At 40.7% G+C, this 14940-nt stretch overlaps 1 protein-coding gene across 2 annotated transcripts in view; it reads left to right on the top strand.

Annotated features, from left to right (window-relative positions):
- HCN1 (hyperpolarization activated cyclic nucleotide gated potassium channel 1) overlaps nt 1-14940 on the top strand; it is a 169000-nt gene that overhangs the window by 108570 nt on the left and 45490 nt on the right. For both annotated transcript variants that reach the window (XR_004427553.1, XM_033164142.1), the window contains exon 4: nt 4856-5074. Coding sequence is in view for 1 of the 2 variants with exons in the window: in XM_033164142.1 (XP_033020033.1) it covers nt 4856-5074 (219 nt within the window). In the remaining variant the exon portion in view is untranslated. The remainder of the gene's footprint in view (nt 1-4855; nt 5075-14940) is intronic.

Raw genomic sequence — 14940 nt, 5'->3', positions numbered from 1 at the left:
TCTGCAGGCAGGAGAGGGCCATTGCTCAGTGGTAGAGCACCTGCATTGCATGCAGGTCTTAATTTTAATTCCTGGCATCTCGCAAGTACGGCTGGGAATGTCCCCTGCCTGAAACCCTGGTGAGCCTCTGCCAGCCAGAGTAGATAATACTGAACTAGACAGACAAAGAGTCTGACTTGGTGTAAGGCAATTTCCTTTGTCCCAAGGGTCCATCTCCTCTTGAGCTGCTCATAACTAGAGTAAAACACACCAAGGAAAGGAAAGAAAGTACCCACTGCACAGCACCCATGCAGGACAGGTACACAGCCCTCCATGAGAAAGTGGTTCAGGACCCACTAAGGCAGAGAATAACTCTTTTTGCCAAGCAGCCAATGCTAACAGTCAGGAATTACAACAAGGTGAACGGCTACATTTAAAACGTAAAGCATATAGGATCACGATATGCATAAAAATACCAAGGCTCGTGTTTAACATGCTTCCATCTTGGCCAATTTCACACACACACACAAAAAAAAACAATATGAGAATATAAGATTGCCCCTGTGTTGCTCTGATCCACTGGCTTGAGCATAGATGTTTACATTCAGCATCTTACTGCTTTGAATTCCTGGGGCATGGAAAGGTAAATTTCCATAAAGACTGTTCCTGCAGAGGAGATGCCTTATACTTGGTGTTTTCCACATTGTATACCAAGTATTTCTGCAAAATGTATTGTTGGCTGTGGAAAGTATGCATCAGCTGAGGGATGCGCACCCCCCCCCCATTTTTTGTTTTTGTTTTTTGTAAACAGCTTCCATTGCCTTGGAGGTTCCATTTGCACTTCTTGGAGAGAGAACATTCTGTGGAATAGCTAGTCAGGTTTATATCACTTCACTCCTTCAACTGTCTGTCTCCAAGACTTGTTACTATATAAAACTTAGGAATCATCTGTTTTTATTTTCTTATCAGATCACCACTGTTACCAAGTCAAAACTTGGCTTGGCCATAATCTTTCAGCAGTAGTCTGTTGTATAATGTCTCGGTTACTAATGACGCTCTATTTTCAATATTTTATTTAACAAAAGAGGACAAGGAAGGAGAAGCAAGCTTACTTTCTAACAAGTCACAGAGACGTTCCAAGAGAAGGATTTTAATTCCAAGAGGAGAAAAAATTCTGCAGATATCAGGGACTTCATTTTCTTAATTTACTAAAGAAAATAATTATAGACTGAGGCTGTGCATGTTACCATTTGGGCTCCCACTGCTGTTTCTCTTAAAGCTGTGAACACACGTTAGCCACCATCCATATCTATTCTGTACTTTCTTGAGAAATACTACTGCTGAACCAGCTTCAGTTGAAAGGAAAACCCAGTATTCCTTAAAATGTTGCTTTGCTAATGAATATTGCAAACCCTTCTGTGAGAAAAGAATGAGGCTGCAGCTTCCAGGGCAAACGCAAAATTCAAAGCATTTGTGCTCAAAATATCACTGGAAACAGCCAATAATTTATTTTCCCTTTTGCTGCAAAGCAGAAGCATCTGCTTTGGGGCAATAATTCTGCAAACCCGCACCACCAGGCTGTGACAGCTGGAACTAGCCTGCCGTAACAAGAGAAGGAAAGCCCCATTTAGGCAATAACCTTCAAGCTTCAAAATTTCTGAATCAATTTATATCTGAATGTGGGTGTATGGATGAGTGATGATAAGCCTTGCCAAAGGGACGAAGCTGCTGTGTGGCAACAGAGCTGATTTGCTTGACGAGAGAATCTCCCAGGAATAACTTCATCAAAACTTGAAAACACCATTAAACAACAGATGGTTACCTGGGATGGTGGCTGCCTTGCAGTTTTGAGGATGGCGAATGCACATTTCTACCTGTGACGATGAATCAATCATCCATCCTCAAACTAGAAAGAGTGCATGCCTTGCCATCTGTCCTGGTATGTATGTGTGTGTGTGTGTGTGTATCAGAGGGTGAGGCTGTGGATTAAAGAACAATTTAAGAACAACACCAGAGGTCACCAAACATTTTAGGCCAGTGGACATTTGGAATTTTAAGAAGGTGTTGTGGGCACCAGTCCCAAATGCCTGCCTGCCTGCCTGCCTGACCGGCTCGCTCTTTGTAATATCAGAAAATGGTTGCTGTGCGCCTGTCACAATGGTTTCCACATGAAATAGGACTTACAAAATCGTACAGGAATATCCTGTCCACTCCCCAGTCAGCCACCCCATCATTGAGGGAAGATGCACCTATGTCAGCCGCTGCCGTGTTCGCCCATCTGTTCAGAACAGCTGAGTGGCCAGGCCTGGCATCCAATGAAATGAGAGCATGTTTAGGGAAAGCTGGAAAGGTGAAGCCACTGGAAACAGGAACTGAGCAGGAAGAGCAATCCGTCTCTTCCGTATTGTGGATTTTTGAAGAGGGAGCATTTACACAGATCTTTCACGGGCAGCATATGAGGTAGTGGCGGTCGCATGGGCACCTGCAGGTGCCACATTAGTGACCCTTAATCTATGTGAAAGATGTGCATTGCCTTTGGAGATGAAAGACATGGCCATTCTGGTCCTCCTGGCTTCCACTTCCTCTTCTGTCTCCCCTGTTTAACCATGTGCCTTTGCATGGTGGGGTGGCAAAGGGCACTTACTTTTGTCCATTGCACAAGGTGCCATACATATCATACACCAATGTTTATGTTGAATACTGAAGGGGAAAAAATGAATTCTACTTTCTCGCAGGCTATGGTCAGCAACCTAGAGAGTCTCTCGATCAGAAATGTAGGTCTCCTTCAGTGTTGAGTTTGCACCTGTATTTAATAAATAATAATAATAATAATAATAATAATAATAATAATAATAATAATAATTATTATTATTATTATTATTATTCCACTGAGCTGCCTTGTTTCCTTGCAAGGAGGGTTGGAGAAAGCCTACTTCCCTGAACTTAGAAACCTAGCATGCCAGGAAGAAACATTCAGTTTATTCTTCTCGGTGACATACCCAGTGACGTTTTTCAAACAGGATTATTTTGTTCCAGGAAAGCGTTCACACATGCAATCGGCTGCCTGCAGCCTTAAAGTGGCACAGCATGAGAAAATGACAGTGTCGCTTTAGTTGATTATATACTGCTTATTGTAAAAAGAACGTATTTTCAACAGAACAAGTCAGTTACAACTAATTGAGTCGCACTGCTTGCTCTGTTAGTCGTTGAAATCTCCTGCATGCCTTTTCAGAAGTGAGCTCCATTGAGTTAGTGGATATTGGATTGCAGCTTAGCTTCATCCTGGTTATCTTTTGCTGTTTGGGACCTCTGTGTGGGAGGCAGTATTCCTTGACTAAGCAGCATAGAAAAGACCCTTAAACACAGAAAATGCACTGTATTTAAACACTGATTACTAAGGAAGACCTATAAATTAAGGCTTAGACTTGGTAGACTAATTGCAAATAATCAGCGACCGGTGCTTTTTACAAACGTGAAGATTTCCTGACATCGTCAAGCTTTATTACATAATCAATCCTTGGATAAACAGCTTTCGTATTTGCCACAATTACTGTCTTTAATAGTTTATTTCCCCCTCAAATTAATGCTATTCTATTTATATCAGTTAAAATGGATTACAACTAAGCTGAAGCCAGCGATAAACTCGATGTCAAATAAGAAATTAAATGCCCCCTTTCCAAGGTAGATGGCATGCTTCCTCCAGCTCCTCTGAGGAGCAGAAGAGAGAGAGAGAGAGAGAGAGGGAGAGAGAGAGAGAGAGAGAGAGCTGCATTTTTGTAGGAACCTTTGGCAGGAAGGGGACTAACAAAATAACAGCATAGCCCTGTTTTAAAAGTCGATGTGGAAATAAAAGATTTACAGTTTGGATTACGTGTTTCTAAAAACCGTCTGCTTTGGACCAAAGTGTACGGGGCCTGTGTGTGTGTGTATTCACCTGAATCATAGAAAACCCACACTTACCTAAACCTCAGTCCATACATCCTTTGCATACCATGGTGGAAATCCATGCATGATCTCTGACTGAGTAAATAACAAGAATGTCAGCTACTATCCTGTGCTTCAGCAGTCTAAGGCATGGGTGATTCCAGACTCTGCACACAGTGCTAAACAGATATTCTCTGCTATCTGCTTTTGCAGCCAATTCCCTGTTCAGAGGAGGAGGAAGGAAGGGCTGGGGAGTCAGTTCACCCCTCCCTCTTTAGCCATGTAATCAGTACTGTCAGAGGTTTGCAACATATTACCGGTACTTATTGCCAGCTTTCCCCATCCTGGTCCAGGTGTTTTTGAGTACAGCTTCCATCATCCCCAGCTGGCATGGGCAATGGTGAGGGAGGATGGAAATTGTAGTTGTCAACATCCAAAGAGCATCAGGTTTGGGAAGGCTGGCTAATGTGGAGCTCAGTTGGTAGAGCTCAGGGTTATGGGTTCAAGCCCCATGTTGGGCAAAAGATTCCTACATTGCAGGGGGTTGGACTAAATTACTCTCGTGGTCCCTTCCAGCTCTACAGTTCTATGAAGGACAAAGCTATATTTCTAGTTATCAAAATAGTACCTTTTAAAAAATAATAATACATTGATCCCAAGGCCTTGAATGTCTTCTTTTCTTTCCCTTTCACCCAGTGAGCTTAAGAATACAATATTGGTAAGGAAATCCAATGTGCGAAACTGTTTTCTGTGTGATTATATCGATACCTGACATCCTCGAAGGCATTATTGTGACGATGTAGTGATAATGAATATCCCTTTTTAACATTTCTGCGTTATGTATTACAAGGATGCTCCTTCAAGATAAGTTATCTTCTTCTGACATAGGCTCAGATTCCTTTGTTGCCCTAGCTGACTCAAGCCCTTTCTCTGTTACCTTTCTCTGTTGCAGAATGATTCCTGGGGAAAACAATACTCATATGCTCTCTTCAAAGCCATGAGCCATATGCTTTGCATTGGTTATGGAGCCAGAGCCCCTGTCAGCATGTCGGATCTCTGGATAACCATGCTGAGTATGATTGTGGGGGCCACCTGCTACGCCATGTTTGTGGGTCATGCAACAGCCCTGATTCAGTCTTTGGATTCATCACGGCGTCAGTACCAAGAGAAGGTAATTTGCTCAGAAATACAACTTTTATTTTCAAGGCCTCTGGTTATCAAGTTGTGTTAAATCTTGGGGAAATTCCCCCCCCCCACAGAATCTGTTCAGACAAGAAAGAGAGAGAGAAATGATAGATAATTGCCTGGTTCGTGTGTAACACTAATCCATGGTTTGTTGACCAAACCATGAGCTAACCACAAGTAGACCGTGGCTTATTTCCCAAAGCTTGGCTTATTTTCTAGCTGCTGTCACCTCCCATGTTTGTAGCTTGGGGAACTGCTGAGGTGAAATAGCTAAACAAACTATGGTTAAGAAGTTTGTACCAAGCCATAGTTAAAGCAAACTAAGGTTCATAAGCCAATGACAAACCATGGCTTCCGTTCATAGCTTGTTGACAGAAAAACAAAATATAGTTAAACTAGCGGGTATGGTTTGGATGAACAAACAGCCGTAGCTGAATAAACCATGGCTAAAAGTTATGTGCAAACCAAGAAGATAAAGCCACCGAGAATATGCTGGGGCAGGGAGGATAATACCATCTGTGAGAATGTCACACTGTAGATTAGAAGGAGCAAAACAGCCACCAACGATTATACCTGCAATTTATTTTGTTTCGGTGCCAGTTATACAGTAGAAAATACTTATAAACAGAGGGAATAAATGTGGGCAAAACACCAGCTTTAAAGAATGAAGTGTTTATAATACATTGCAAGGAGATTCTGCGGGGTGGGGATTGAGGCAACAGATAATGTTCGATCAACAAGGCTGCAGGAAATTCAATGAGGGAATGAACTGAAAATAGGAAGGTAATATAAAACTTTCTGTTGACAAAAGACTCAGTTGATCTAAATGGGGAGGGAACAGAAGAACCTAAAGCAGTATGCATTTTGATCAGCTGTAGATGAAACCTGATCATAGTATCTTCATTGGGAGAGGGATGCAGTAATGAGGGTTTGTGAAGACAGAGGGTTGGTGTAGAATTGTCAATGGCAGGTAGTTGAGTTGGATGTTGGCATTCAAAGTAAATATCTGAACAAAGGAGAAGATGCTAGAGCTGAATCAAGCTTGGAGACCAGATTCATGCTTTGTTATATCACATTTAGACTGCTGCATTGTTCTCCACAGAGCCCACCGGTCCCATGAAGAGTGTCTAGATCCATGGTCCCCCAATGATTTTTAAGAGGGGCAATTTGATAATGAGTTAGACCAAGTTAATGACCTTTTAGGCTTCCTCCACATGAACAGTTCACTTTTTGAATAATAAGAGTTATATGTCACCGGGGATTTTAGAGATACTTAGGTGGAACATGGCCCAAAAAAAGGTTGGGAACCACTGGTTTAAATACTTCATTTGGTACAAAATGCAGCTGCTAGACTGCTAGGCAGCATCAGGATTATATCACTCCAATATTGCAAGATCTGTGCTAGTTGCCAGTGTTTCCCAGACTCCGTTCTAGATGTTGGTTTAGGGTACTGCTACCTGTAAGACATCCTCTTGATGGTGTGCATGAGAGGACTTTTTTCCTGCTCCATTCAGAGCTACCTTTGGTCCCCACCTTCTCTGTTTTAGAAAAGTTAACAAGACACATTTCATTTGGGCTTTTAAACGTTTTAGTAGTGTTGCTGTTTGAAACGTTTTCTGCTGCTTGCAATGTTTATAGTATGTTTTTGTTTTTGATTTGATAGTTTTCAGAAATGTGATATTTCTATAACTACTATAGTACAAATGATTTTTGGCTTGAGAAAATCATGGATTTTAGAATGCTAGTATTGGGTGATTCTTTAAATTTTAATACTCATCAGCTGTTACTTAAAAGATTACGACTTGACAGTATATACGCGAGTTCATAGTGTAGTGCAAGAGAAAATGTAAATTTGTAGAAACATTTATTTAGAGTAAACTGTACTAAATACTGGCGTTCCTGGCTTTGTATGGAAGCTGAAATAATACTCATATGTTCAAACTCAGGTAGCATTTTTGGTACAAGAGCAAGCAAACCAGTAAATTAGATTTTCATTGATCCGTTTCACTCACATAAACAGAGGAAACACTGGATTAAATGGTTATTTATTTTTCTTTGTTGTGAATAAGTATTCTCCCCCACCCCAGAATTTTGAAAATCCTGTAATATTTTGATTTCCACAAGTCAACCCTTGGCAGCCACTTGTTGGTGGAAAGTTATCATATATAAATTTAAACAAATGTCAATCATTAGGCAATTGAGAATTATGTTTGAAATCACCCTTATGCTTTTCGAAGGTCTTTGAGAGCCAGGAGTTCGTATTAAATTTCTCCATACATTCCCTCTGCGATATCTGGCACTGAGAAATGGAAGACTCTTGCTATTAAGATCTGATAGGGCAGACTACCCTCTACCATGCCCATTGATTGCAAATCCAGAATTACCGGTACATAATGCAAAGACTTCCTGCAGAAGATGCCCTTTTATTTGTGCATACTTTGGCTGGGTTACCTTAAGACGTTATCTATTTCGAGTCTCTTGGGCTCTGCCGTTCAGATAGAAAAACTAAATATTAAAGTTGAAATGATAGACAGAAGCCATCACCTGTTTCTTTGGCTCTGGTACTCCTCTTTTTGTTTCACCCTGTGTCCCTTGAGGGCCTGGAAACTGAATGTCCTGAATGATACTGAATGAGTATCATGCAAGCCTCTGATAAGGATTATTCTCTTTTGCTTGCAAAGAGGATAAATGGCTCTTTCAAAGACTAGCTTTCTTTGCTGCCTGTTCTGTCACCACATTTCTGCATGTTAAAAATAGGCTTATTTTCCTGTAAACATTTATTTGACTAAAGGAGGATATATAATCATCAGGCGAATTATCAGTATCTCTGTGATAAAAGGGTGCTGGGATTCTTTTATATCTGGATGCATTTTTATTGTCTTGAAACCCAGATAATTTCAAAATGTACTAAGGAAGAGTGCTGCTGTTATTTTTCTGGTCTTGTTTCTGTCATTATTTTTTAGCGTTTATATTTCATGCCACATAATAGATTTCGACTTTGACAGATACTTGAGCAAACTGATAGTAATAATCACGTTGGTGCCAACTGCTTTAGGGAAGTAATCCATCAGATGCATTTAGTATTCAACTTATGTAGGCTAGCTTGCATGATGCAAATGTTAGAATTGCTGAACAGCTTCAACCAACAAAATCCACCTGCCTGAGATTTTGATGGCTGTTTTCAGGACCCTTTGGTAGCAGGTGACCCTAACAGAGGTCTTCTGTTCCCAACCTCCGATATTTCAGTAATTTAAAATCACTGAACAGTCTGCTTGAACTTTTCGAAATTAGATGGTTTCAAATAGTTTGCAGAATGGACAAAAGGCTGGAAGCTGTTCAGAATTTGCAGGAGACAAAAGCAGATTAAAGGACAATGGCTGACAACACAAATGTCCATTGGAATAGAGCATGCTGAACAAAGGAGCAGTGGGCCACAGAAACATGACTGCACACACACACACACACACACACCATGCGGAGTGCTCACCCCTTTTCCACCAACATTCCTCCATACCGTCTCCCTTCTCCTAGTTTTTCAGACTCTTTTCATAGACAGCTCCGAACAGCCAGAATTCTTGGCAGACTCATGATAGCCTTAGTTCGTTGGAATGAGCATGTGACTTCTGCTATGCTTGTGGTATTCTTGTAGAAGATCATTGGTTCTTTTTTGATCCCCAGTATTCTCTGTATATTCATTGCAATTCTCCAAATAACACTCCCAAAATATGGTATATACATTTAATACAAATAAAATACACACATGCCATGTATAAATACAGTTGCTTTTCTCCTGGATTCCACTGGCTCTGGAGATGACAAATGGCACAATCCTCCCCCCCCACACCCCATTTCCTTTGTCATGGGAATTTACCTGTAAAATGTCCTTTCAGCTTAAGTTATGCAGTGGTTTTCTCACAGTATTCCACAGGAAAATGCACAGTAAGCTCATTGCGAAGGCAGCAGCTTTTTCATAGCAAAATTACCAGTAAATCAGTTCTGTGGGGAAGATGTTAGACGGGGAATCTGACTTTGCGGACATCTTTCTGTGTCTGTGCTCAAACCTGCTGCCTTTTACTCAGAGATTCCTAATGAAAGAAGCCCATGGTTGCAATCCTGCCGATCTATGTGTGCACAGCCTGTTCTAGTACACATTACAAACTGGAGATGTTTGTGACAAGGATAGCCTATCATCTTGACCTGATAGCTCAGTTGCTATAGCATGAGACTCGTAATCTTAGGGTCGTGGGTTCGAGCCCAACATTGGGGAAAAGATTCCTGCATTGCAAGGGGTTGGACTAGATGACACTTCTGGTCCCTTCAACTCTATAATTCTATGATGTTGACCCCCAAAAAACTCAGGGGAGAGCAATACAAAGTGATTAAGAGTTTAGAACCAATTTTCCGCTCTTATGGGGGGGGCAATTTGAGGCTTATCTTTGGTCATTTATCTTTAATGGAAAGTTTTTATTCTTATTCTTATTCTTATTCTTATTCTTATTCTTATTATATTCCACTTTTCCTCCAAGGAGCTCAAGGTGGCATACATGGTTCTCCCTGTTCCCAATTTTATTCTCACAACAACCTTTTAAGGTATGTTACACCAAGAGGCAGTGACAGGCCCAAGTTCACCAAGTTAGCTACATGGTTGAGTGTGGATTTGAACCATGGTCTTGGTTCAGTCCTCTAACCACTACACCACGCTGTCTCAAAGTTCCCCCTAAATCAGGTAGACTACCTACTGAAAACTTGGTAGCCCAGTGTGTGAACTCTATATAATTCTCTGCTGAATATTTACATACAAATCGTCACGCTTTAGCAAAGTCTATCCTGAAACTCTCCAGCTACAAAAGAATTGAGTGCTCAGATATCAAGCATTTGCTAAGACTGGAACTAGGGGTTCAGTATACAGACCAGGAGTAGCAAACATGGTGCCTTTCAGATGTTTCTGCACTATAAACCCTATTCTTCCCAATGATCAGGGGTGATGGGAGTTGTAGTCCCATACTTCTGGAGCATCCCAGGTCGAAGAAGTCTGGAATTAACTGAGGCAACCTGAACATTGATAGTACAATACTGAGAAATAAAGGAGCGCTTAGAGGCCTTCATTTCTAACCCATATATGGCATGCCTATCATTTGATTGCTCTATGCTAGAGAACGGTATACTTCATGATTCACAACTGCATGCGTGGAACAATGAGAGTCAAGTTACTGGAAAGAAAAACATTTGTGATAACATCGACTGAAGGCTTGATCCATATATGTAGGTCATCACCGTGCAATCATCAAGCGATAAACATGTGTGTGTTAACCAGCGCTCTGTGGGTTCCCTGCTGTCATTTGACAGCCAGAGAGATTGGGGGCAAATCTTGTGTTTCCCCTACCCCTTTCCGCTCAGTGTGCATGCACGTGTAAAGCAACACTGTGATCCATATTGCTGGGTTCACTGAAGTGTTAATTTGTTTTTTTTTACTTCTGTATTTCAAAGCATTACTTTGATCCTCAGTGTGCTTTGCTGGCTCTTGTTGACTGCTGAGAGCACATAGTTAATATTTCCGGTAGAAGTGTTCCTTGGATAACACCTTTAGCCTGTGCCTTCTGTCCTACAAAGCGGAATCGAAGCTTTCCGATGCTATTGAAGCTGTATGATGAAACAAAATATAATATTGCATGATCGATATTTGTGGCAGTTTGGGGGGGCACAGCAAAAGAAATCTGCTGAAAGCTTAGTAGAAAAAGTACAGTGTGTAAAAAATGATCTCTATGATAGTCTAAAGTTTTTTTTAATCAGGGAAGTGTTTTGATGCATCTATTTTTATTTTTGTGCTGTGTGTGTGTGTGTGTGTGTGTGTGTGTGTGTAACACAGTGAGCAAAGTAACATGACCAATTTCTGGAGGTCATGTCCCACTGACATCATTAGGAAGAGTGAATCAGATGCTTGATATTGTCTGGACCAAACCTTATGCTAATTCTGAGACACTTGCATGGGAGATTGTAAAATAATAACAGTTATTGGTGGGATTTGCCCATTGATGTGTAGTGGACAAAATCTGGGTGACTGTAAAACACCCAGAAACAAAGGAAGCCCTAAAATCTTTCCACCAGTGGGAAGTTTGGTCCCAGGACCATTGAGCCACATGACAATGTCAATGGGAAGCAATCTGTTACTTAAGTACTGCTGCATAATACTTTATAATTAACATGAAATGCAAGGAGAGAATACAAGGAAGGTGAGAAAGTGAAAGGCAAATGAGTTTGTTGTGTCAGCTTAGTTATGATAAATTACCTCAGGCAGTTTCCCTTATGCAAAAGCCCTACTGTAAGGAGAGTGTCTCATTAATAAGTAGGAGAAAGTGACAAGATGAGTTATAGTGGAGCAATCCACACTTAATATGGTACACACGTGTGATTATAAAGAATGCTATCAAATATCCCTGGAAGAGAAAAAAGTTGTTTTAAAGACATATACTATCTTAAACCAACTCTTTAAAGCATGTAGGAAGAATATTCATAAATGAAAATACATCTGTGTACACATACATACATACATACATACATATCCTTTATTTGACCAATAGTCAGAAAGAAAAACATTTCTCAATACAAAATTATAAAACTAAAAACATCAGAGGGGTACACAAATAAAATAGGACAGCACTACTGAGCCTCATACAGATAACCCACATCAAGGCATTTGATTTTACGCTTCTGACACTTGAGCGCCAGGAAGAGGAATTTAGCCACCAATAAGGTTGTTTTCCCAGTGGGCTTATTTAGCAGATATGCTACCTGCCTTTCTCTTAATCGGGAACTAAACTGAGATAAATGTGGGGCTATGAGATATTGCCTTAAGTCGTTATAAAAGGGACAACTCAGTAGAATGTGTTCTGTAGATTCTACCTCTCCCAAAGCACAATGGCACGTTCTCTGATCATATGGAACTCCTCTAAACCTCCCCCTCAAAACCGCCGAGTCAAGAACATTCAGTCTGGCCGCAGTGAGTAGTCTGCGGTATTCCACATAGTGGATATCCGCCAGGTAACGGGCTGGTGCAGCCCAATACACCTGCTCCCCCAGAAACATCCCAGGTTTCACGCAGGCTATGTCCTCATGTCTGGCAATATCCCCCAATCTCTGAGCGATCACTGCTTTAGCATGGCTATACGTCATGGACTCTATATAAAGGGAGGACATCTGTGTATACAAAGACTCACTCATTGCCAGTAGTATCTCCCATTAAAGCAGGAGCCTTAGGTAGGCTTAGAATCAAATCACGGTGACTAATTTCTTCTAACATAGCAGGATCCATATAGGAGGTGATTGGAGTGAGTTATTGTTGTACAGAAAGAAAAAAAACAGGTAAAATGGGTGAAGGCTGCAGCAAGAAAGTGCTGTCAACAAATCAGTTGCAATAATCTAGCTAGCACCAATCGCACAAAATGCCTTCTCATGCTAGTGGTCTGTTTCCATTAGCAGTGTGATGTTGGAGCAACTTAATTCACACTAGATTGCCCTTTCTTTCCCATGAACCAGAAAATCACAAGTCTCAATTTTCCAGTTCACAAAAAAAGAACTGAGATCTATTGTGAGTTAGTCACCGTAGTGTTTACAGTATTCCCGAAAGAAGGCAATCATTTGTAAGAGTGAGCTTGAAGTAGAATTTCTGAAGTCACTCACTTTATGGGTCTGCCATTCCGTATGTTGGTCTGGGCTGAGAGATGTCTGGTTTTCGACATCATGATAAACCAGCTAAATGTCCTGGGCAACGGCTACTACTTAGCGGTCTAAAACTGACACATTTTATAGTTACTTTTGACTCATCATTACAACTGTTATTTTATAATACAAAGCTACAAGGGCTGCAGGAATCACGATGACCTGCTTCATCCCCCCCCCCATTTTTACTTGGCACACACACAGTGCTGGATTTACATATAAGCTAAACAAGCTATACCTTAGGACCCCACTCTCTTGCCCCCCCCCAAAAAAAAATAAAGGGGAAAAAACTAAATGTACATTTTCAAAATATAAGATAAAAAACAAATAAAATAAAACCTACATACAGCAACAGTGTTTTGTGTCGTGTAGGCTCCTATGATGTAAGTAATGGGCCCCACCTGCTATCCTGCTCCCTAAAATATCACTGGTTTGCTCATTTCTATATATAGGGTGGCTACACTCTGCATGGACTGGTTGCATGGCAACATGTGCAAATGGCTTTAGATACCTATTAGGTCCATAAATTACCATACAGCATGTATTCAATACTAAAAACAGCGACAATTTGTTGTTGACAAAGGACAGCTGGACATATAAAGGGCCCCATTACCTGTAGTAGCTTAGGGCCTCATCAAACCTAAATACAGCCCTGCACACACACACACATCATGATTCACGATATATCGTCATGTTGAATATTGTGAAACCATTACCACAATTTTAGATGATGTATTGATAAATCGCCCAGCAATGCTAGAGGACAAAGCTTACAAACACAGGAAGATACTTCATACTTAATCTTTCCAGTGGTCCATGTAGCCCAGTGTTCTCTACACAAAACGGCAGTGGTCTTCTGGTTTTCAGACAGGAAAAGTTCCCAGCCCTACCTGGAGATTTTGGGGATTGGACCTCAGACTTTGTTAGGATTGTACTGTAAGTGGGTTTAGATCCCAGGCCATTGCTTTGCATAGCTCTGTATTTAAAGAACATGGAGAGTCACAGTTAAATGGCACAACTATACAATTTGGCCGATAACAGTCCTCCTCCAATCAGTTCTTCATAGAAAACGATTTTACTGATTCAGCCTAAGAAATAGCTGAAATTATAGTACATGCCACTCTGGGTGAAATAATGTGAGTAATCAAAACCATTTCATGGTGTGGCTGATGCATGATCAATGTCAAAAAACCTCAGTATGATTTGAAAAGATTTATGTTGTTTTTTAGTCATCTGGGTTTAATGGGTGTTCTCTTTCTGTGCTATTTAGATACAGTTATTTAGCTTGTACCTTGGGATTCTTAATTGTACCATCTGTTGAACAGTAAAGGAAAATAAGAAGGTTGCTTATATTTATTTACCTTGGTGTTTAGTAGTAGTAGTAGTAACAAAAGCTTCCCCCCCAAAAAAAAAGTTTTTGAGCTATTTTAAAAGAATGTTTTTAGAAATTTCCCCCCAAAAAATCAAAACTTCCAATAAGAGCTCTGCCATAGGCCCAGATTTTCCTGCACATTTTAACCAATTTCTGAAAATTCCACCTGGGCGGTATTTTCGGCGGATGAATCCCGGATATGTCCTGGAAATTCCGGACATATGCCAGCCCTATGTTTAGCGCAGGAGGGGTCATTTTCTTTAAAATGTGGGATATTTGTCAAGTATGGCCAAAATACCTTCTACTTGGTTTGATTAACAGCTTGTTCCTGACTGGCTGAATGTGAAATGAGGTATGTTTTCCCCCACCCCACTAGATGACTTCATGTCATCCGATACACTGACATATCAAGGCTAACAGTTAGGCTATCACAGAAAGGCATGGTTCTCACATAACACTAAACTATGGCTTAGCATTATGTGCAAACCCATCACAGCAGCTTTACTATGGCTTATATAATAACTATGACCAAAAAAACACTTGTCTTCCAAGTTTTATAGCTGGTTTATAAAGCTTAGTTAATGTGAACTATAGTTTAGCATTATGTGCAAATCCAGACCTACTCCTTAACCATGAAGGACTGTCACTGCCCAAAAGCTACAGAGCTGCGAGTGAAGAGTGGCAAAAGAACTGCTCTCTGGGCTCGGCTGCTCTCATTGACACTATTAACTATTCTGTGATGAAAACCAAGGTTTAAGTGATTG

Source organism: Lacerta agilis, chromosome 11 (assembly GCF_009819535.1).
Source record: "Lacerta agilis isolate rLacAgi1 chromosome 11, rLacAgi1.pri, whole genome shotgun sequence".
Classification (NCBI taxonomy): Eukaryota; Metazoa; Chordata; class Lepidosauria; order Squamata; family Lacertidae; genus Lacerta; species Lacerta agilis.
This window is presented reverse-complemented; position numbering and strand designations above follow the sequence as displayed.